This window comes from Nymphaea colorata, chromosome 6, assembly GCF_008831285.2.
Source record: "Nymphaea colorata isolate Beijing-Zhang1983 chromosome 6, ASM883128v2, whole genome shotgun sequence".
NCBI classification, from domain to species: domain Eukaryota; kingdom Viridiplantae; phylum Streptophyta; class Magnoliopsida; order Nymphaeales; family Nymphaeaceae; genus Nymphaea; species Nymphaea colorata.
Genome location: NC_045143.1, coordinates 2886576 through 2910434, shown reverse-complemented (window position 1 = coordinate 2910434; position 23859 = coordinate 2886576). Strand labels below are relative to the sequence as shown.

At 37.0% G+C, this 23859-nt stretch overlaps 2 protein-coding genes and 1 non-coding gene across 8 annotated transcripts; all 3 read left to right on the top strand.

Moving 5' to 3' along the window:
• The first annotated feature begins 886 nt into the window (after positions 1-886).
• LOC116256403 (uncharacterized) lies at positions 887-5903 on the top strand. 5 transcript variants are annotated; one of them, XM_031632765.2, is made up of 6 exons: positions 887-1016; positions 1113-1596; positions 1738-3042; positions 3338-4248; positions 5037-5093; positions 5440-5903. In XM_031632765.2, exons 3-6 carry the CDS (start codon positions 1980-1982, stop codon positions 5683-5685), a joined length of 2277 nt encoding a protein of 758 aa, XP_031488625.1. In that variant the 5' UTR covers positions 887-1016; positions 1113-1596; positions 1738-1979; the 3' UTR covers positions 5686-5903. The 5 variants fall into 5 exon arrangements, 3 of the variants coding, with proteins under 3 accessions (XP_031488625.1, XP_031488623.1, XP_031488622.1); XR_007573699.1 differs by lacking the exon at positions 1113-1596 and having other exon boundaries at positions 4694-5093; positions 5440-5531; XR_007573698.1 differs by lacking the exon at positions 1113-1596 and having other exon boundaries at positions 3338-4916; positions 5440-5523.
• Positions 5904-8520: 2617 nt separating this feature from the next.
• On the top strand, positions 8521-8626 carry LOC116256936 (U6 spliceosomal RNA). Its single transcript, XR_004173256.1, has one exon. It is a non-coding gene; the product is annotated as a U6 spliceosomal RNA (small nuclear RNA).
• A 579-nt stretch (positions 8627-9205) lies between these two features.
• LOC116256490 (uncharacterized) lies at positions 9206-19149 on the top strand. Of its 2 annotated transcripts, none has more exons than XM_031632869.2 (15): positions 9206-9380; positions 9487-9564; positions 10139-10188; positions 10269-10322; positions 11138-11190; positions 11455-11527; positions 12049-12110; positions 12951-13019; positions 13158-13263; positions 14105-14175; positions 15239-15339; positions 17197-17292; positions 18140-18207; positions 18748-18793; positions 18876-19149. In XM_031632869.2, the coding sequence occupies exons 1-15, from the start codon at positions 9294-9296 to the stop codon at positions 18963-18965; spliced, it is 1104 nt and encodes a 367-aa protein (XP_031488729.1). In that variant the 5' UTR covers positions 9206-9293; the 3' UTR covers positions 18966-19149. The 2 variants fall into 2 exon arrangements, with proteins under 2 accessions (XP_031488729.1, XP_031488730.1); XM_031632870.2 differs by having other exon boundaries at positions 9208-9380; positions 18885-19149.
• Positions 19150-23859: the final 4710 nt, after the last annotated feature.

The window sequence follows — 23859 nt, the reverse complement described above, 5'->3', positions numbered from 1 at the left end:
TAAAACAACGAAAGAATGAATTTCTTAAAAATGTAAATATTAGAGACCGGTCGGTCAATCAATTCTTGTTCATGTTCTGCTGACAGAAATCCACCAATGAAGTGTTCCAGTGCCTGGAAAACCACTAATCGGTGTTTTACATTGAGATCGCAATTTGGTTGGTCATGACTCAACTTTCAATCACTAGCTGTTTTCCTCTCGATCGTAAAGCTTATTCGCCACAGTTCCGTTGGTCTATAACTCTCATTATTGTCTTTTATAGTGCATTTATTTTGAAAACAAAAATGTCTTTCAAATCCTGTCGGCCCTGTTTGTTACTTGTCTTAGGAGCAGTAACATAGAATCACTTAAAATGTGGGATAGCATGATCATTAGTACCATTTAGTGACATCTTATGTGAGCTAAAATCATTTTTTGTTTAAACAAATATGGTTCTTTCAGTTTAAAGAAATTTCAGTAATTCATACTTCGGAGTTACTGTAAATCTTGCACGTAAATTTCTAACTCCGCTTCAATGCCATTCAAAATCTCATTTAAACTCAAACAGTAACAAGAAATAATAAATGCTAACTTAAATTAAGTATGAATGCCTCTTCTAAGCTCTGTCTCGAACTCGAAGTCATCCGGTGGTGATGTGATCATGGTCAACATCATCATCATCATCATCGACCATGCATACCATATTGTGATGTGTCGCCATCTCCACATCATAGATCGCGAATGACAAATTTGGATCCGTCGACTTTGTTTACTTCGCTCCGCCACTGATAATGGCGTCTCCGTAAATACTCCTCCACCTGAAGGTTAATTTTATATTTCTCAGCTTCAAATGAATAAAAACTTGAAATAACGTGACAGGAGATCGCTCTCTGTTTTTCTCTGGAAATTCCAGACAGGGAGAGCCCCTTCACGCGGCTTCCTTTCTTCGGAACAAAGAAAAGGGATGGGACGGGTGGGAGAAGGGAAGTTTGATCTTTGAAGTACCTTCCTTCTTCCCCACGGTAGTGCGCTCGCCGGTGAGTTGTGCCGCAACCTAGACGCTCGGATTCTTTATCGTCAGTTCCCGGTAGAATCTAGCTGGAAATGTTGAAAGTTTAAGTTTAAATATGTAGGAATCTCGACGATCTAGCCGGTTCTTCAATTCTGAACTCGAAAACCGCCCTGTTTCAGCTGAAAACTGTAGCTTTTTTCAGCAGCTGACTTGAAGTAGCCGTTAATGGTGCTTCTGCGAGGAGCTTTTGTGCAGAATTTGGTTTATATGCGTTGTGCTTCCCTTTAGGCTTATGTCCAACAGTAAAACGGCGATTCTTTTTTGTGTTTTGGATGCTAAGATCACTTTTCCTAAGCGGATGTGATTTTCTGTTCGAAGTCTGGACGTGAAATTACTTAATTTATTAAAAATTTGTGAAAAAGCTATTGCTTTGCTGTTTGGATGGTATGTTAATCTTCGAATCGGAGGAATTAACATGATGAAGTTTTTAGATTATTGAGGTCAGGGAGTCTTTTTAGGCCAATATATGTTCTGTGGAACGGTCTGATGTGGTAAGTTGTCAACATTTGAACGATGTATCTCTTTTCTCTTCCAATATTCAGAAGGTGAATTTGAGCTTATCCCCTGGCTTTCTCTTTTATTTTCTTACTTGCTGATTTCTCGTTTAATCCTATCCTTTCTGGAGTTTGGGATTCTTCTGTGCTTGAGAAAATTCGCCCACCAAATCTTTGTTGGCCGTTTTGCAGAAATTTTCAGAGATTGAACTCTAACTTAATCAGCGGTAACAACATAGAGAAAGCTGATCTTTGATGATACTTTCTGGCAATCGATCTTGGTTTATGCCTTCTGCTATTAAACTGTGTGTAAGGGATCGAAGTAATGAAAAGTCCTCCTTGCCTTCTGGAACTACTGACTTAGTTCTGGTTGTCATTAAGGAGGAGTGTGTTTGGATCTTTTGAGGTCAAATGGTTGAGGAAAACCAAATGGGATGTTCTCAAGTTCTGGTCGCCCTAATTTGAAAGGGCTGATGGAGGAAGCTGTTGATGAAGGTGCTTCATGGGTAAATGCGGTAAAACTTGCTCCATTGAGACTGAACCCAAGTCTTACAGCTACTTCTTCAGGCAGACTGACCCCTAGGCATTCTCCTTCATATCGCCGATCTCATTCGAGTAGAACACCCCGTAAAGATCCCAAAATTCGTGCAGCTCCTCTTAGATGGGTCAGAGGCAAGCGGCTTTTGCCTTGGCTGGTGATGATTGCTGTTTGGAGCTATGTGGGATTTCACATTCAATCAAAATGGGCTCATCAGGAAAATAAGGACTTCCCTGGTTACAAAGTCAAAACTTTTTCTGAACATGACATAGATGGTCACATCAACAATTCATTTGCCGGAGGGAGAGGTGATGCAGAAAAGAACCAGAAGGACTCCCTGAAAGAAGGTGGTTCAATAACGGATCCAAATAAAATTTCTATTAATGTGTCAAGCAATGAAAAACCAGCCATTCCAAGGACAAAGCGCCGGCGGTCAGCTAAGAAGAAGGTGAAGAAAGCCCCTACTTTTCAAGGCAATAGGAATAGTAATGACATAGTGAGCGAAAGCAGAGAGTTAAATGAAGGGACACAAACAAGCAATACTAATATTACGTATACGAGGTACGGGACACCAGTAAGAAATACTTCCTATGGACCCATTATTGGTCCTTTTGGTACAATAGAAGACAGCGTTTTGGAATGGAATCCAGGAAAGAGATCTGGTACATGTGACAGGACAAGCTTGTTTGCTCAATCTGTACAGGGTAGGTCTGTCATTTTGATATTTCATGAGCTTTCAACAACAGGAGCTCCGATTTCAATGATGGAACTTGCTAGTGAACTTTTAAGCTGTGGAGGAACCGTGTCTGCAGTAGCTCTGAGCAAGAAGGGGGGGCTAATGGGAGTCCTCTCAAGGCGTGGCATCAAAGTGCTGATGGATAAGGCAGATCGCAGCTACAAGGCTGCATCAAAGGCAGATTTTGTGATTGCAGGTTCAGCCGTATGTGCCTCCTGGATTGGTATGTTTTACGTGCTTCATGAAATTTTAATTTTTTATTCATAATTAAAATCTAATTTTCTTGCCTAAATTTCAGTTATCCCTAAATTACTGGGTTTGTCTAATTTAGACATTCACTTGTGAGCTAACTTTTCATCAACGTCTTCTTTTCTTTCGTATTGGATCTAATTTAGCTAATGGCTGCGAAGAAACCTGTATATGTAGGTTTAAAGGCATCATTTTTTGTAAGATAATGCTGTTGCACAAAGAAGTCTGGCACTTTTAATTGGTCCTTCTTCTTTTTTTCTTCTTTCCAGAGCAGTATCTTTTGCACTATAAGAATAGCTGGAGTCAAATAATCTGGTGGATCATGGAGAACAGAAGACCTTATTTTGAACGCTCAAAGCATGTGCTTCCAAAAGTAAAGATGCTAATGTTCCTATCAGAATCTCAGTCCAAGCAGTGGCTTTCATGGTGCAAAGAAGAGAACATTGAGCTGAAACACTCACCTGCACTGGTTCCCCTTTCTGTTAATGATGAACTGGCCTTTGCAGCTGGAATTCCTTCCTCATTAAATAGTCCTTCATTTACTGTTGAAAAGATGTTGGAGAAAAGGAAACTACTTAGAGATGCTATTAGAAGAGAACTAGGAATAAGTGATAATGATATGCTTGTGATGACACTGAGTAGCATCAATCCTGGAAAAGGCCAGTTTTTGCTTCTTCATTCAGCTGCTCTATTGTCAAGTAAGTTATCCAGAACGGATGACAAAGAAAATAATTCCACAGGAGGAAGAAAGTTCTCCACCCACACTGGCAGCAATCATCATCTTCATATTGGTAAAAGAAAAATTTTAAGGGTTCCTTTTCTATCATTTGAACACAACCGGTCATCAGATATATCTATGAGACCTAGGTGGGCTGGAAAAGAAAACCCTGGTCAAAATTCAAGCTTGTCACATAATTTCTTCCGTAGAAGTCATCTAAGTCATGACAGGAATCACCAGAACAAGCAAACACTGTCCTTGCATATGGAAAAGAGGACCGCTGCTCTGAAAGTTCTAATTGGCTCAATTGGATGCAAAAGTAATAAAGTAGTCTACGTAAAATCCATTATTAGGTATTTATCTCAACACCCAGAGTTAGCAAAAGCTATGTTATGGACTCCAACTACTACACATGTTGCCTCACTTTATGCTGCTGGAGATGCATATGTCATCAATGCTCAGGTAACTTGCTGATCTCTTCATAGCTGCTTCTCAAGTTAAAATTTTCTAGTTGAGTGCTGGTAAACAGTGGTTGCTGCCTCTACAGGTTACTCTTTCATCTCAATGAGCATGCTCTGAAGAGCTAGGTTTTTTTCTTTAGGAACCGGGCAGTATTATTTCTATCACCAAATCTTGGTATTGTCAAAAGTAGTGGTTTTTGTTAGTCATCCAATTTTTCAAGAAGCCCGACGAATGTTCTAGTGATCATTGTTATTTGAACCCATCTCTACAATGTGTATGGACCACTTGGTCATCGTCATTCATTATTGCAGAATAGGCTTTTGTCTACACAGAGCTTTGTAGAATTAAAGAGCTCCATCCAACTGCTTTGGGATTTGTGATAACGTATCCAGAGCTGAAGGTGTGGCTGCCATAACTGTGAGAATATTGTCTTCATGATTTTCAGCCGTGAATCTGAGCAGAACCATGCTGAAAACTGGCCCAATGCAGATGAAATGCAGAACAAGAGAAAACCTGAGTTGGTTGCTGTGAATCATGGTTGCAATTTTAAAGAGAAACAGAGAGACAGATCTGAGCAATCAGAAAAATCTCATTTAAAAGTGCTTCTGTATTGAAGAAATTTCGGAAAAGCCCACATTTTTTTCTTACATATCACCATACCAGTATTGGTACGTGGGCATAACCCACATGCCTATGTTCCTATTTCTGGAAAGCTACTTGCATCTGCAATTTACTATTTTGTCTCGTCCTTGAAAACATTTGACGGTTAACAGCAAGTTGGCTTGCAGGGACTTGGAGAAACATTTGGACGAGTAACTATTGAAGCAATGGCTTTTGGGCTTCCGGTAATTGGACTTGAATATTGCCTAAGCATTTTGCATATATGACTTTGTGATTGACGTTGTATTCAGTATGTTAATAACTTATAACCTCGGGAATATAAGTGCAATAGGTCAAAAGTTCAAGACCCTGGATGGCTCAAGCCTGTCATTCTATTTTCTTTTTTTTTCCATGGTGTTGTTTCTGTACCGTAATGCTTGGTGGTCGGCTCACTCTCAATTCTCACAAGGAAAATGTCCTGGCTCTGGAGTCTTTCCATAGGAAAGTGAAATAACTTTACACACACACACACACAGAGAGAGTGAGAGAGAGTGATTTCTGGTTTTTCTAAGTTTGGTGTTGATACTGCAGATCCTTGGAACAGATGCAGGAGGCACTCGGGAAATTGTGGAACATAACATCACCGGCCTGCTACACCCTCTGGGACAGAAAGGAGTGCAAACCCTGGCTGACAATCTTGAGTTTTTGTCATACAACCCCTCTGCGAGGGAAGCAATGGGGGCTAAAGGAAGAGAGAAGGTACAGAGGTTATTCCTAAAGAACCATATGTACCAGAAAATCGCCGAGGTTCTCAAGAAATGCATGAAGGTCGATTAGAACAAAAAAAAAGTAACCAACGATTCTTTTCCACATTGATTCATCATTCATCAATTCTTTTCTTTGCAATTGTAATCGCCATGTATGATTGCAAGCTGTATTACTCCTCTCTGTAAAATTTTGTCATTGTATTGTATTACTCCTCTCTGTAAAATTTTGTCGTTGTATTTTTCTTTTTAAAGAATAATCTAAAGTTTTCAACTTGAGAAAGTATAAAAGCACAGCTAGTCATCTTCTGTCTTTGCAGTATTCTTGCACCGTGCACATGCTGTCTCTTCAACTGCTCATATCTTCCAATTAAATAATTCCAGCGGTGATCAATTTGAATTATTCAAACGCCAGTTTATTTGATGTAGATGAGCTAAAAAATTGTATCTTTGGAAGGTTATAAACGGTTCCCAAACGTATTTTTGGCCGAAAGAAGCTGGCATTGAAGCGTGATCTCTGTTAAACGGGCAACCATAGTTAGATTCACTTGGGTATAAGTCGAATTTGTAGGTTTACAGCCTGTGATCAAGAAAATGCATTAGAAGGATTTCGCCAAATGCCAATAACTTGAACAAGGTTTATGTTTGCATTTTTGTTTTAAACTAATGTGAGAGATCCTAACCTTCAGTTGTCTGAATATAAAACCTTAGGGAATCTGAATTTGATACTAGAGACATCGCCCACGTAGGATTCTACCTAACCCTGTGTCATTTTAGCTGTACTTGAATTGGTCATGTGCATTTGCTTATTAACGTTTGGCAGTTAGATATCACCAAAGCTTTTAGGTGAACTTTTGAGGTTCTTCAAGTATTAGGTGTGTTAGGTACTTTTCCGATGGAAAAGTCGTAAATTTTTCTCTAATTTGATGGTTGAAAAGAAACCTATGGACCTTTTGAATCAGTTATGAAAAGGTTAGGTACGTCTTTAATAATGTAGAACGTTTAAGTGTTTTAATATTGCAGAATCTTTTGGTATTCTCTGAATCTTAAGAAAGAACAATCTTTTGATATGCTTTGAATTTTAATAAAAAAAAGGGACAGCTCGGTGCGGTAGATTCTAACGTTCTTCTTGTTAGCTTCTATTCGCATCTTAAAAGGGGTACAAATTAAAACAACTGAAGCGTGAAACACCAATTTATAACCCCTTGAAAATTTGTCAAAATCTTCAATTCAGAACTTTCTGCAACTCTTACTAAATATAGTTATGGTTCTCTCTCTCTCTCTCTCTCTCTCTCTTATTTTATTTTGTTGGCTATTTTTACCCAGTACTGCTGTCATTTTATTTTTGTTTAATATATTTCCCCGTTTTGTAGATTCCCTCTCTCACTCTCTCATGTTTATGTAAGCATCGATTAAAATATTTATTCAATATTAAGATTTTACTTTGATCCTTGGACATGTCGTCTTTAAATCATAAAAATGCTAACCGAAAAAAGATGTAGCCAAGTCTATTTTATTTAATAAAAGACCCAAGGGTTCAGTCTGTATATTTTTTTTTTCTTGGACAACTTCCCCACAAAATCAAGCCCGTCCATTCAGTTCAGACATTTTTTCCCCTCTGTAGGAAGAAGTTGAACAATTCGGGAACTCTGTGTTCTTGAAAACTTGTCGTGTAGTCGGTGACTTGACTCAAATAATCGCCCACATTCATCACTCGAAACCAAGAATTTCCTCGAGTCAAGGTCGCCCTAACTGCAAAATTTGATAAGCACACGGCACACCACCAAGAGAGTTTTCACTAACTCTAGTTATGGATGAGCAGGATGAGTTTTCAATAACTGTAGTTATTCAAACAAGTATTTTTTTTTTATTTATTATGAAGAACACACCTTTTCTTCATCATGTTTCATCGTGGGCACCTATTCAGCAATTTACTTTTTTCTTATAGAAATGTGATCCAAGTTATAAGTTGGTCATCTGTCTAACGACAAAGTTAAACGTCTACAAATTTTTAAACTAAAGGTTTCGAACTCTTTTCAATCGTTTGAATCTCAAAGACCTATACATGAGAATGTTTAGCATGATTAAGAAGAGCGTGTAGCTTTCAATTCCTCCAAGTTCTTTGACAACAAAAATGAACCAAGGCTTTTGGCGCCTATAGACAAAATTTCATGAACCGAGTAAGTTGACAAATGTAAAATTCCAATTCTGAAGCTATGTCTTTAATCATAAGAATTAAAAAGAAAACCAAAAAAAAAAAAGATACCAAGTATTAAATTATAGATTTTTTGTGCCATTCACCAAAATTTCTGGCTTCGCAGGGCAACACATGCGATCACATACGCCAACAAAGATGATCAATCTAGACGATTAAACAGGCAGGATGCCGTGACACGATACAATTCTAAAATAATTCCACGTCCCAATCAACCAAACCCATTAGTGACTGATCTTTCTATCATGGTGTCCTCAAATTTCAAAATTCCATATTCCTTAACCACCAATCTCGTTTATCTTCTTTCTTTTTTGTTTTTAATTCTCCATGTCTGCAAAATCTTTGTTTAGCCAGAAATTCGAGTCAGAAACACACAATCAAAATTTTAATTGAGGGGCAAAAGAAGTTTGTCCTGAATTATGAAGGTGCTTGATAAAAAAAACGATGATTTTTTTTTTTTAACACACATTCTCATAATACATGTTTTAAGAGAGTCCACTACATTTTTGTTTCAGGAAATATAATGTGATTGGCACTCAATTGTTGAATCTAAGAATGACATCTATAATTATATTGTATTTTCCCAATATAAAAATTATAGCATTATTGGGTTATTGGATTATGTATTTACGAATACATGTGTTATATGAAAGCAATTTGCTTTTCATCGAACACCTTCTTTGTATATCTTAAGATTTTAGTTAAAAGGTCATCCAATAACATTGGAATGACACAGAGAAGATTAGCATGGCCCTGTATAAGAATGGCACGCACCGATAAAGAAAGGTTCTGGTTAAAAAAAAAAAATACACATAAATCTACTTTTATTTTCTTCTGTTTCACTCATGTTCAAATGTTAAATATATAGTTCGTTAATATACTAAAAGTTAGGTTTTCTTTATAAATTTTACAAAGAAGCGTATCTTAGTATTGGTCAAATAACAATACTGGCGGGAAAAGGCGGGTCTAAAATTACCTTCCTTATAACTTTCTGATAATAACAAGCAACTCCATTGGACTTTTGTTTATCTTACGGAAAAAATGTTACAGAAAGGAGGAAGAATACTGTTCGTCTTTCTTGTGGTTTCTAATATAAAATGGAAAACGTTGAACCTGCATCGCCTTTCCTAGCGCAACCCACTTCTTTCCTTTGTGGTCTTCTATCTCCCTTCTCCAGTTTTTTTTTTCCTGTTCTTGGTTTCTTTCTTTTTTATTAGATGAAGCAAAGCAATTTTACTACTTTCTTATTAAAAAATTTATGAAAACATCAGTGCGCTTTTTAAAATTATAAATAGAAATGCAGGTCGAAAGGAAAAAAAAAAAAAGAAAATCTCTGACGTACCGTTACAGCACTCATTTGTGGGTCCGAGTTCTAAATCCCAGTCCGTTCTACAATTCAATATCTCAAAGCACCCGCGTTCGACTTGCGCGCCCTTTTCTGGGAAAGAAAGAGAGGGATTGCCGCCATGTCTTCCTGCAAGGGGTTGATTTCTCTGCCGGAGACCGATCCTCAGGTCGTCAAGCCCGTCACCATCTCCTATGATGAACTTCGGGTAAGGGAGAATCGATTGGGTTTTCCTTGTTTTACTGTTTTCCTTTTCTTTGGATGATCTTAGTCGTAATTGTTTTCTTTGTTTTCTTGGGCTGGGCCGAGTTCAGAGCGAGGGCGTGGATCTGTCGAGGAAGATTGAAGATGGATTCGGACGCGACGGGCTGGGAATCGTTGTCGTCACTGGTGTACGCGTTTCTGTGGACTTGCTTTTGTGTGCTTGGAAAACCATCCTAAACTGATCCATTTTGGAATTCCTTTCATTCTAAATACAGGCTCTACTTGAGAGCCAATTTATTTGAGAAATAATGTAGCTTTGCATTGCTTCTCCCGCATAAGGGACAAAAACTATAAGCAAGTACTTAGAGGTTGAAAGCTTTATATATAACCTGTAAAGAACTTTAGGGTATGAATTATACCCGAGTTTAATACGAAACTTGCAGTTTCCTTTTGCAAGTGGTTATCCGCTTACGTAAGCACATTTTGGTTAATCTATAAGCAAATACTTACAAGTCTATAGCTTTAAGCAGTAAAGGACTTTAGGCTATCAATCATGCCTGAGTTTCAATAGGAATTTGCAATTGTCTTCTGCAAGTGGGCATATACATAAAAACCACGCTTGGATGATCCATGTGGAGAGCCAGCCTTTACTAGCATTTATATTCTTGTTCGCAATAATTGGTGCTCTATGTTGTATCTGCTTGATGCTGCAAAAGACATGGCCTGTTATTGGGTATAACTTTCTCTTCTCTGCCTCTAAAGGTTCCTCAACTTGACGTACTACGAAGAAACCTGTTACATCTTTCAGTTAGGTATGCAGTTCCTCCTTAGCTGGGCGTGAATGATGGGCCTTTGTGGAATACTAGCCTTTGATTATTCCTACTGTTTTCAGATTAGCATCTTTACCAGAAGAGGTCAAAGAGAAGCTTGAAGACCCTGATAGTCGGTAAACTTTTTAATAATACTTTTGGTTCTTGGTTTCTTGGACCATTGCAGACATGTAGGCTTGATTAGTTGACCGCCAAGGAAAGAACTGCTACTAGAAGTTAAGAGAGTACGGATATCTAGTGATTGTTGTGTTGGGAACCCTCCACAAAAATTTTTATGAATCGGCAACACTTGTGAAAAGTGAAAAAAGTGTTGAACATTTCAATGTGTAGATCGTTGCTCCTGATCAAGTCTCTGCATTGTAAATGTTCACTCTACCTTTTCCCATAAAATGCTCTTCTGAAGTCTCCCCTCATTTAAAATCATCACACAAAAATCAGAGATAGAACTGAGAGACAATTAAGCTATCAATGCTTGTTGTCATTATAAGCCATGGTCAACAGGTCTAGATGAATTTTGGTATATGTGTTCTGTTCTTTCCCCAGCACTTTTTGAGAAAAAATTGTAGTGAAGAAAAGGTAAATTTTCTATGAGATGTTTTTTGGTCAAAATATTTTGTTCCTGACATTGTTCATATACTTTGTGGAAGAACAAATGCTATATATTAGACGGTTTCAGGCGCATGCTTAACAGGAGGGCTTTTCATCAGCATTGTAAAGAAGCATGACTAGGTGTATTTAGAATTTTCATCATTTTTTCAGCCATTTTTGGGATAGTTGTTCTTTTTCATGTTGGTTACAATTAACATCTTTCTCTGCTGATATATGAATTAGTTTTGTACTTCTTTTGTGGTTATCTTTGAGAATGAAAAGCATGTCTTTCGGAGCCGGTACTTAAGAATGTTTAAGCTGGCCATGACATGTCATGTTTTAGGTACAATTTTGGATGGAGTCATGGGAAAGAGAAGGTTGAGTCTGGAAAACTGGGTATGTCAGTTTCTAGTTTACATTGATAAACTTCAAACATTGTTTTATAGGGTTCTAAACATCCTAGATGTCAAAGCAGAAATTGGAGTTTACCCTTTTCATTTTTCTCTTTATGAATTCCCTCTACATATACAAATTCTTTTTTCCCAAGAATCTAAGACTAAGAGTGTGAGCACAAGTCTACAAAGGGATTAACTTTACTATGCAACCATTTTCTGGAATCCTAAATCCTCTTCCATATTGCATTTTCTTCTTCTTTTGCAGATATGCTTAAAGGATCTTTCTATGCAAATCCAATTATTGATGTTCCTTCAGCTGAGGCCTCTCTTCTGCAAAGGTTGTTACAGAACTATATATACTTCTATAAAGATATTGCTAAAAATTTCTCCTCTTTTATAAAAACTGCCATGTGGAGGGATGGTATCAACCATTAACCTTCCTGAGTAATCCTTTGGAAATGGACAGTGCCATCGTTGCTATTCTTCTTTCAAATAGACAATTATGAAATTCAATTTTTGAGTAGCACAAATCCTTAAATTGACCACTGAGTGCTTTCTTGTGTAATGTTAAACATTAGTCTTTTATTGTTGAGACGACCCTATCGATTTGCTCACACATGATTTCATGTCCCCTAAACAACTGATGATAGAAAACTAAAGACCAACATATCAACCCTAGTTCCTTATAGGAATACAGTTGTTCATGTAAAACACATCATATTCTTTTTTTCTTTTTCCTTTTTTTTGGGAGGGGGGGGGGGGGGGGGTTCTATGCTTTTGCTTTACTGCTTCTTTCCATCACTTGCTTTATTATGCTGCTTTTCTGTTATTTGTCATTATCTCTGTCTATCTTTTTTAGATATCCATCTTATTGTCGACCAAATATATGGCCTAGGAATGATTTGCCGGAACTTGAGTTTGGTAAGTATAATTTTTCTGTTTCTTAGTTCTTTTAATTTCTAGATCGTGAAAAACAAGTAAAGATTTGGCTCATTGCAAATAGGCGGCGGTTTGTCCTTCCTTACTGATAAATAACAAAGCAGATTTCTAGAGAAAGGTAGAGCTCCTGTAACATCTCATATTGTCACCAAGAATTGGAACCTAATTATGGCATCGTTTTGTTAAATTATTGACAAACCAAAAGTATAGTATTATAACCAAAACAATAAAGAAAACTAACAATAAAGAAGACTATGTGAATATATAGAGAACTTCTTTTTATTTCCTATTGTCACTTTCAAGATCAAATGTCAGAAAATGGTAAAGAGAAATTCCATTGATATAGGATTTGTTTAGTTGTTTGTTGTCTATTTGTCTCACAAACTTGAATAACATGGTAGTGGAACTCACAGACTGTGAGGGTGTGTGTGATTATAATGTACGAGGGACTTCAGATCTCGTCTCCTCATATCAGATTTAACTACTTGAATAATAAATCATTCTTTAGATGGATTACAGACTTGGCCTATGATATTCCAATAAAGTTCTGATTCTGACTTTATACCTTACACTGATACTTATTGAACTTTCCACCTTAAATGTGCCATAAAAGTCTGATTGAAAAGAAAAATTAAGAAAGGATAAAATACCTTCTTTCGGTTGTGTGTGTGTATTAATTATACTTTTTCCCTTTTCCAGATTGTTCAGTGGTCAAGGGTTGATTTAAATAGTTGTTTAGGTGAGGTATATAAGAACGATTCATTTTTGTTTTTGTTATTACTTCTAATAAATTGGTCATCTATGTCCTTTTCGTATATGAAGCATTCAAATCTCTTGGAAATTTGATCTTTGATGTGGGAGTCATGTTGGCAGGTCACTGTGATCAATATGGTATGTTCTCCTTCACAAAGATATAATTTATCATGGTCTGACCAATTATACATGACACTTCATGTGCTACAGTTTTCTTTGCATTGGAATAGTTCAAATTATTAAGTTTCTTTTCTTATTATGTTTTAATTTGAACAGTCTCCAAGGAAGTGAATGTATCTGAAGTTGAAAGTCTTAAACACATGCTTCAGCGCTCTCGTTGTCATAAAGGCCGACTTTTGTACTACTTCCCAAAACAGAAAAGGTTTAACTTCATGTAGAACCCTGATTTTGCATTGGATGTTAAAATGGTTTTTAGCTGTATGTCCAAGGTTAACTGCTTGATTGTTTTCCTATCACATTTAACTTGTGTAGCTGCTCTCTGTTCTCACTTCACCGCTGAACTTATACAACTTTGCTTCTCGTGCCTTTTTCTTCATTTCAGAGAATAATATAAAGCATGGATACTAGAAATTCCATGATGCTTCATAGACAAGATGTGGCGCCATGTATATGAGCTTATTCTTGTACTTGGTCCTTTAATGTTTGCTTTCTTTTTGTGAGTTTTTGCTAATTATGCCTTTTAATTTTTAAGTTATTTCTCTTCATGTTGTCTATGAACTAACAATTGCTAACATGATTTTTTATACTTCATGTTTCAGACCATGAATATTGAACATGCATAACCATGCGTGCAGTTCATTCACTCAAGCACCTGCTTTATGTGCATGTGAAAAACTTCATAATGCTTGCTATATGTTTTAGTGTTTCTATTGACATTTGGTGTCATTGGCTTCAAAACCATCTGGATGGTGTGCTACATCTTGCATAGCACCACTAAGAATAAACCATTTCTATTTTGGCACCTATATCTCTTGCATTTCTGTATGTGTGGTTTCTGTTTTTCATATTTGTGCTTCACTGTGAGGCTTAGTTTCTTTTAGCAAGTTATGGAGTTTCAGAGACATACAACATGATGTAGTGATATGGAGGACAATACATGCTAATCTGCAAATTCATTAATATGAAATATGGCTAAATAAATACATTGTTTAAGAAAATGTCCTCGTATCTTTCTCATCTCCAATTTTTGTGGTTGCCATTAGTGTTTTGGGAGAAGAAGCTGGTTCAATGTCTTCTTGGTGTGGCTGGCATACAGACCATGGTTCGTTGACAGGTACTATATCTCTACTGAAATGTGCAGCAGTGATACTTCAAATCATGATGTCCACTTTATCTGTTTCCAACTTGAGCGAATGATATTTGTTGCATCATCTTGGCAATGCAACACAGTGAATATTCTCTTGGCACTTTTCATGTGGTTGTAGTAAAATGTGCCTGTGACTCATAGTCCACTGAATTCATTATAGCAAAGTACCCTTTCGACAAATGTGTAAGTAAACCTGGAAGCTGACATGGTGGTTATCAACTTTGTTGTGAAAATATTTCTTGATTGCAGTGTTGTACATAACATAGTGTGTTATAGGATCTGTTATGCAATATTAACTATGAAAAAAATTGGATAGTCTCAGGGATGTATCATACCATATGAGGTGTAACTCACAATACACCCCATGATCTGTATGTTATGGTATGATAGTGTATAACTTAATTTGCCCTTCGGAAAATAAAAAGTGACCTTTTTAACTTGAAAGTTATATGTCTTAAGGCTGAATATTATGTTGCTCATGACAGGCATTTTTACACAGTTGTAGCAAAAAAATAAAATTTAGGCTGATATCATGCATGAAACGTTTCATGGTTTGTCATTTAAGATTCTACATCCTCCAAAATAAAAGATTTCAATTTTTGTGACTATTTAGTTGTTTCAAGAGCCGAAGGGAGTAAGTCATACATAATAAAAACTTATTTATTTCCATGCCCATTTAAGTATTATAAATTATTTGAGTCGTCAATTTTGATTATTCTAATGAAAACATGCAGTGTGTAGGAGGCATGTACTTGTTATTTTCTTACGTTTATACAATTCATATTTTCATAGAGATTTTTTTTCCTATTTTCCCTATTTTTCCTTATTATTTCATATTATGCTTCTAACCTTGGGCCTAGCCAGTACAGGTTATGTCACACATGTTATAAAATTGCTTAATTGTCAATAAGAAAAGGAAAAGAATTTCTCAAAACTTTTGAGAATGTCATGTTCATAGCTTCTTTGATCTGTTCCTTGGTCTTTTTGTATTTTCTGTTGTTATTCTGACTCATACCAATTCCATTTGTAGGTCTTACTTGTGCCATGTTTATGAGAGGCACTCAAGAAGTACCATGTCCTGATGCCACCGCGGGACTTTATATCAAAACAAGAATGGATCAAATTGTTAAGGTTGCCAAATATTTTAATAGTCTGTTCACAGTTGATTATTTCTCATTATGACTTAAGATTTCATTGTGCCAAATCTCTCATAAAAGGCTGGTTTTTTGGTTTAGTTTTAAGTATTCATAGCATTGCATGCATACTTTTGTTCTTGCATTGTAGCTTTATGCCCAGTGCACCTGCAAGCTACCCTGGTTAAGATTAATTAGGCTAAAAATGGATAGCATGTGAAGGTTCTTCTCTTACAAGCCATCTGTCCTTAGAGAGAAAGAATGTTGTTTAAGAATTAAGACATTATGGCAAGATAGTCAAAATGACTAATGAGCTGTGGATCACGATGTCAACATTGATATTTATGCATTTTGGTTTCAATTTCCAAGTGTCATTGATATCCTAAGCCTAATAAAGTCACACATATAACTTACGATACGGCCCCATTTCGTACGACACGTACGACACGTACAACACTTCATATAAGTATTATCTCTACAGTTTACAAATAGATATACACCAGTCTATGGTAAAGCATCCCCCTAAGGTAAATATGGTTGCAATCAGTATTTATTTGCATTCTAAGTCATTCAGTGTTGATCTCTTGTGAAGGATTTAGTACTTGTAGCAAGTTGGTGGTCCTGGTCCTAGTGTGATGAACATCGAATTCTGCATTGTCAAATTCTGATATGTAGATGACAGTTGCATCATCGTAGAAACCTACGAGTTTGGCATTAAATCGGGGATTTAGTTTTATTCAAATCCAGTAGATGTCAATAACACAACATAATTAGACTGCATTTCCACAAGTCCAGCACCAGCATTGGGCATTTGGCTGGCACGAAACTCGGTATGTAATGCTTAATAAATGGAAATCACAAATAATGTTGCTTAATAGATCAAGGGGTGCATCAGGGAAAAATGCTGTGAACCAATACATATTAAAATGGAGATATACAAATAGCGGTTTAAATGACAGAGAGAGATTTGAGCCTGAGGTGTAAATGCAATAGAACATATACTTCTAGTCAGAGTCACAGAGTGGATCTCATCATTCACATGAAAATTATGGAGATTAACTCAATCCTGTTAGCATTCTAGGTTCAAATAAGCACAAGGGTTAATTCTGATGCATGTCTAATCCTGCCCTATGTCAATGAGGCTGAGGCTTTACTTGTGCAAAGAGATTTAGCAGTAAGGCAAACCTGATGACTTCAGAACTCTAGCTGCACTGCAAGGCAACTTACTCATATTCAGTATAACCATGTTGATTCTAAGCATTTACCTGAGAAATGATATACCAATTTCATGTTTTTAATGCTTTTACTAAGATTAACAGGACCTGGAATTGTTACTTTTGTAGGTTCTTATTGATAACCAGGAAAATGCTAATGATGTTTATGGTAGTTGATGCCAGTAAAGTGATTGGATAATGGATCTAACTGTTGGTCTTACTTGCAGGTGTCACATACATGCACACAAACAGGTCGATGCATATAAGTTGATGCATTTGGTTAATTTACAGGAGTAATAGTTTGAGTCTTTTTTCTTATCATGCTAGTGTGCCAGAAAAGCTTATGTTTAGATGTGGCTTTTTGCTCCAAGCATTTGGCTGCAAAGTGATATGTCTCAATGCTGTCTACCTCGTATTCTTTGTTCTTATGGTTCAATGCTTCATTGATAATTATTGGCAAGAAGAGTTTTTCTTGTGCTAGTGATTTTACTTTTTGATAGGGCCTTGTTTGCAAGATATTGATTAGTAACTTTATATTTTGGCTTCTTTAGATCACTGTCTACTTGCATTCATCATTTCTACTAAACACATGAACTATATTCATTTCCTGTGTTGTCTAAGCCTTCTCTTTCATGCTTCAGGTGGTTTTCTCTGATGATGAATTGGCATACCAGATAGGAGAAATGACTGAAATTCTTTCACATGGCTATCTGTGTGCAACACCACATTGTGTTCAGGTACACATAGTCAGTACGTAGACCATGATAAGATGTATATAAAGTGGCGTATGGCTTTAAAAGGATGGCCACAATTCCCTTGCTAATTTTTTTTTTATAATAAGCTGCAAAGGTAGATGAATGAACAATAGAGTAAAAGTTCTATTAGGTGACTAGCTACGTTCTTGTAATGTCATAGGTCATTTTAGAAATCCAATGTATTGACCAGCAGAGTAGCAAACTTTTTCTTGGAAGAATTTTGAAAAGATGTACTGTCGTTCACGAGAGTTGGGGTCATATATATTGGATCAAAATGGTACTCTCTTGTTATTTTTGGCGAGGGAAAACGCACATGCTTTTTTTTTTTTTTCCAAGTATCAGGCAGATGTTGGTGAACGTAGTAAATAAACCGTAAATTAAAAGGAAGCAAATGATGTTTTGAATTCTAATAGTACTGAAACTGAACTTCATAGGGTAAAGTCTGATCTTCATTATCTACAAATGTTTGATTGAGGATTTCCGAGATCATATTTGAGAAGTTGGCATTTATAGTTGGATGAGTTAAACCTTTACCATTTCTAAGTTCAGTTCACGGTTATTATTCTGTTGTGATCAGAATGTCAAAAATATCTACTTATCTGTATTATTGGATAACTTTTTTAGGGAAAAAAAATGATAAGATGTGCTTCATGTTTATGGTTAGGGTCAGATAATCAGAATTTTATCTTTCTTACAATAGAATTATCCTCTTTAATTCACACTAACATATATCAGAATAGATTGCAAAGACTCTGTTTTCCATTTTATGGTTTTCCATCGACGTTCATAACATAATCCCTGTCTTTTATTCCTTGCTCCCATATGCTAGGCCCCTAAAAATGACATGGCTTATGATGTGAGCAGAGCAACATTCGCACTTTTCATGCAGCCTAACTGGTTAGTACCTCCCAGCTTTTTCAAGAAAACATCGGGTTATGACTCTATTGTGGGTTTGCAGTTTATTGTCTTCAACAGAGCAGCAATTGTCTTCCATCTTGTTAATCTGTGCTATCTAGGAAGGGTACAGTTGCTGCTGCCAAATCATGCACGTCAAGTTTTTTCCTTTATGTTATTCTGTTCCCTGGTATTTGTATATTTTGTGAGCAATTGTCTTCCATCTTGTTAATCTGTGCTATCTAGGAAGGGTACAGTTGCTGCTGCCAATTAAACATGCACGTCCAGTTTTTTCGTTTATGTTATTCTGTTCCCTGGTATTTGTATATTTTTGCGACTAGCCAACATGGCTTAATGTGCATTTTGGATTACGCTGGAAACTTAGGTGCTGAACTTTATATAATGAACTTAACAGCAGGAATAGTCCAGAAACGGTTGTTGCATGGTGCATATGATTTTGCCGTTAACCGCGTTTTGATTTGCTAAGTTTATGCAAAATAACAAATTCATGTTTCTCTAAGAAGGAATATTTCTTCGATGTAGGGATGAAAATTTGAAGTTTCCTTCTAGTCTGAACCTTCATCAAGAGGTAATTTTGCAAATGACAGACTGACCCACGTCACCTTCATTGTTCAGTTGCTTCATTTTTTTACTCATCACTAATGTGGTAGATATTGCAGCTGATTGAACCAAATGACTGTTTGACTTTTGGAGAGTACTCCGAGAAGCTCCTGAACAAGTATTACCATCAACGAAATTGACGATGTGATGTAATGCACCATCTTTATCTTTATATTTAAGTCTGTTCACAGTGTAGCGTCAGAAACTTCTCATGATAATTGTTAATCTATTGGAATAATCAATGGGAACATAATACTCCTCTTCCTATGGTAATAGTAAATAAAAATAAAAGGTGCAGCTTCTAGTTGCCACTTATGATGCTTAGCTATGATTCAATGCATGGGAGTTGACAACTTAAGGAGATTATGCATAAGATCGAGTTTTGGTATACCTTTTTTCATTTGCTGCCACTATTTCTGAGATGGTAGTGGATTTGCCACCTAACCACAATGTCGCTGCACAGAAGAAGATATTGAGCTTCTTGTCCTCCGTTATGACGGAACCATGCTTGGCAAAGTATGACCCTATTCGAGTCTTAAGTCAATGGCGAAAGAAGGGGATGCCTTGTTTCCCTTGTGGCACAGGACTAGTCTGCATGTTTTAGCAGTGGTGCAAAAACATCAAGAACTTTCATCGTCCCAAATTCTAATAGTGTGATAGATGAAGTAGTTTGCTTTCCTGACATTCTTAAAAGGATGAATCGCTGTAGCCCAAAAGGAATCTTTTAGAACCCCAGTCGCAATCTTCACCATCAAATTCAAACACCTTGATCCGCTGTTGGGAGTTAATGGCAAAGATGGGAGGTTGGTAGCTAAACTGGTAGCAATTCACTCCAATACAACCACCTTAGTGCTCTCCTTGGGAGTTGATAACTAGGATGGGAATCGAGGACCTGGACTTGATGAAACGGGCCGTGGGTTCATTTTCGTTTTGTGATCATGAAGAGTGGAGTACTAGGAGGTAAACATGGCTCAACTCCTATGGGCATCAATATTTTTTTTAAGGCCAGTACCCAAAATTGGCCTTCCGAAATTTCAGATATTGCTAAATCGTATAATTAGCAAAAAAATGAGAAGTGCGAAATAGGAAGCTCGTTCCCTTTTCTATCGTCTTAGATGTCTGATATCTAAAAACACCTTCTCGTTCTTTCTTGACAAGAGCCAGTTTTCGTCTGGTCTTCCTGTATCAGATAAATCAATAGACTCAACTGTTAAGACATAGCATTTAACTGGAAATTGATGAAGGCTCAAGGTTGTCACTCCAATAGCAAAAGCTGGTGTGTCCTCCGATCCTCTGTATCCTTCCAATTTTATCGGATGTCTCTGAAGAGTCTCCTGCGACGCTCAATTCGAGTCCGAACAAAGCACGACATTTCACGTGTGTCCAGAAGGAGGTCACCGCAAGGTTTTACACCACATATGCCTTCGAATTTAAAACAACTAAGCATGCTACTTCCGTATGGAACTTAGATGTTGATGACCAAATAGTTCCCATGGTAACCCATCTTGAGGTTAGACTCAAACAGTACTCCAAAACTCTACTGTAGAGGAAGGCTCCTATGAAAAGGACTTTCCAGCCGGATGGAAGTGACCCTGCCTAGCCACTTGAATCTAAAACCAGATTAGACAAAAGTGATGAAGAGTCAGTCTTCATTGATTTCACACTCTGTCCTGGCTACCATATGGTCAGCCATGCTGCAACTTAAGGAGACACTGACTGATACCTTTCAATGGCCCCTCCAACTCCTAGCAGACATGCAGAGAGTTGCTCAAAGCCAGTGCATCTTTATGTCTAGTCTAAGAAAAGTAGCCCTAGAACCCTTTGTTCTACCATGGAGGATGGTGCCTTGGCCACTATGCTGCTCAATTTCTTCTCTTTGGGCCCTCCAACTATTCAAAGCAAGAAAAGGAAAAGTCATGCTAGATTGATTCATCATATGGTGCACATGCCATTAAAACTAAGTGCATGAACTTCGTTGTCAACACTCTCTAAAATGACTTATCAGATGGTTCCCATTGCATTAGACACAAGTAAGTTCACGAACAGAACTTGCCCACAGCAGTGGCACGTGATATGGGGTACAACCCCATAACCTACTGCATAAAGGTGTTCTGCCAACATTATAATGCCAAGGGTGTGCCGTTGGTTTTGCATGGTAAAGGTAGCTAGCTGTCCGCTGTTAGGGTATATCCTACATCTACTGAAAATTTCGGCCCTTTTTCTAGTGCATTTAGTAACTTTCAGTTCAAATGTCAGTCCATATCATTCACTATATGCATTTTAAGAAAAACCTGTTTTATACATAAAAAACAGGTTACCCAAAAAAAACTGCCAAAAAAAAATTTGTTAGACAAAACTTCAAAAGGAAAAGAACTCCAAAAAATATGAAAATAACACTTTTTCACGTTTTTTGGCTTTTTTTTTGCATTTTTATTTCTGTATTTTTGTACTTTAACTTTTAGAAACTTTTTTTCTTTTTTTTTAAATTTGTCGTGATTTTCTTGAGAAAAACAACTTTATCATATTATATCTGAGAAAAATCTCGCTTTTTAAAACCAGTTAAAGATATTTGTGACAAGGTTTGAAGAATCTGCAGGTGTTTCGGTCGAAGCAAGTATGGCTGTCAGTCTTTAAGAGGATGAAGATAAGGATAAATGACAAGGATAAGGACATCTATGTCTCCACTTGCGTAGAGAACAGAAGGTTTAGCCCACTGTTTCATTCACTAGCACGGCAGAATGCAGTACTAAACTTGGGTACAATCTTTTTCTCGTCTTAAAAATTATAAAGGCAGAAAAGCTCAAATGCAAAAAATGTGGCACCTTTTGACCTTTTTTTAAAATAACGCTCCGTCAGTTCCTTCTACAATACTACTAAAAATCTGCTGGGGATAAGAAAAATGTTACGTAGCATTTTTTGTTCTTTTTTACATGGTAGATTTCCTTGTGTAGTGTCAGCTCATGATGAAATTCCATAAACGATGCAGCCGTAGAATCAATGACTCAGCAGTTGACACTCTTACCTATAAATAATATTTAACCATATAACTATCATGTGACAAGCCTACATAGTTAATGCCCATATATTTTCTTAGTTTAATGTACACTAATTAACATTCTCAAAATAGTAAAACAAAAAAATCCACCCATTTTATTTAAAGCCGGCCATATGGACAGGCACTGAGATGCTAGTTTTCCACAAAAGAAGCTGTGCTTGCTGACTCTTTTTGATCGTGCTCCTTGCTTTTGTCATTTCTCTGCATAATTGCATTTATATCTGCTGTGAGCCAAACTTCTATAGTTTACCTTTTGAATGCTAACGCTGAAGCCTGAAGTTAAATTTTAACTGCATAGATACTGTTTACATGGTTGGTTTGATAGGAATGAAACATTGATTCTTCCTTCTCTTTTTTTAAATCTGAAAAGCAAGTCAATTTGATTACTATAGGTGTTATTCACATGGATTGTATAACTGTGAGATTGTGACACTCTAGGTGTAGAGTACCACATCTAGGTAAGACCCTAAAATCAGGGAGAAATGAGGAAACCTTCAGGCCTCATAGGCCCCATTTTCACGAGATAGCCGTTGTTAATCTCCTGCTCACCAAAAAATAGTTACCCCTTTAGAATCAAAACATAGTGTTTAAAAACATAGGATCAGGAAACAAATGTTTTTTAATTATGTCCTCTTGGAAACTCTGTACGTACACAGCCTTAAGAGAGAGCAGTTGCAGTGGTAAATTCAAAATGAGCTTGTAACTTCGGCGTGGGGGAAGATTGCGATGATCGTTGCGGCAGATCCATCAACCAGATGTGTTTCTTCAAGACATAGATGGATCACTATCCTCGATCAAGGTACAGTTGGGAGGTACAAGCGCTTACGCCATATGACAAGCAACAAGAAACAAGCGATCTACAGCCCGGACGGGCCAACAAGACGTGGGCACAGAGCCTGATGAACCCTCCTAAACCAAGAACACGAGAAAGGTACATCAATTTCCTCTCTGCAAACGTCCTCCTCCCGAACAAGTACTTCAAAATCTAGCTCCAAATCAAATGCAGCAGAGCCATGTGAAATCAACGCGCTGTACGCACTCAGCAGCAGCAGCAGCAACATGTGCAGGGACATGAGCTTCCACGCCTCCAACATGATCAGGTGAATTTCTAGCATCAATTGTCTTACATATGTACGTGTGTTTGTGTGTCTCTGGTAGTTCGGATCTGATTGAATACAAGAATTCCACTCAATCACTGGCACTTCCTAGAGATGCCAGGCTGGGGTAAACCGTGTCATTGAATAGTGCAGTTCTTGTAGTATGTCATTCTGATCCCACTTTCAATTATAGTCCTACCACCTAGCTAGAGTAGGAGCCTACTTCTCCCCATATTCTCTCGAGGTACCAAACCTGTTTTTGAGACTTTATGGTGACATTCTCATTATATTTCAACTTGCATATTGGTGTCTTTTTTTTTTTTTGTAGCATAAAAAGTTGATGTCATAAAAACTCAAAACAGATACTAGCCGTCTATCAACCTCTGTCTCATCCATTGCACCAACCATCGGGATACCACCAAGTACTATTAGTTTGTTTGCGACATTTGCACTTTAATAGGGATATGTCTGTCACAAAATGCGAAAGAGTTACTCAGTTTATAGACACAAACACATACCTAACCTCTAGTAATTGAGAATTTACTACATATAATTGCGAGTTTTTGCCTGACCTTGTGTGACTTAATCAATTGGAGGTTTACCAAGATGCAATCGTGATGAGAATTTCCCCTTCATATATCGTTTTAGAGGAAATAGAAAGGAAAAAAAGTAGAGGTAATATGATCGGACGCTTCTTCAAGACTATGTTTCAGATTTTGCTATAGATTGATTAGTATTTCTGTCATTATTCAAATAAAAAGGTGCATTTTAAATTATACGCACCAATAAAGACTGACCAAGAACTTGCCTTGACTCGTGAACCAGAATTCAATAAATGAACTCTCCAAAAAAAAATTAACTTAGTTTTGAACTTGTGAATGG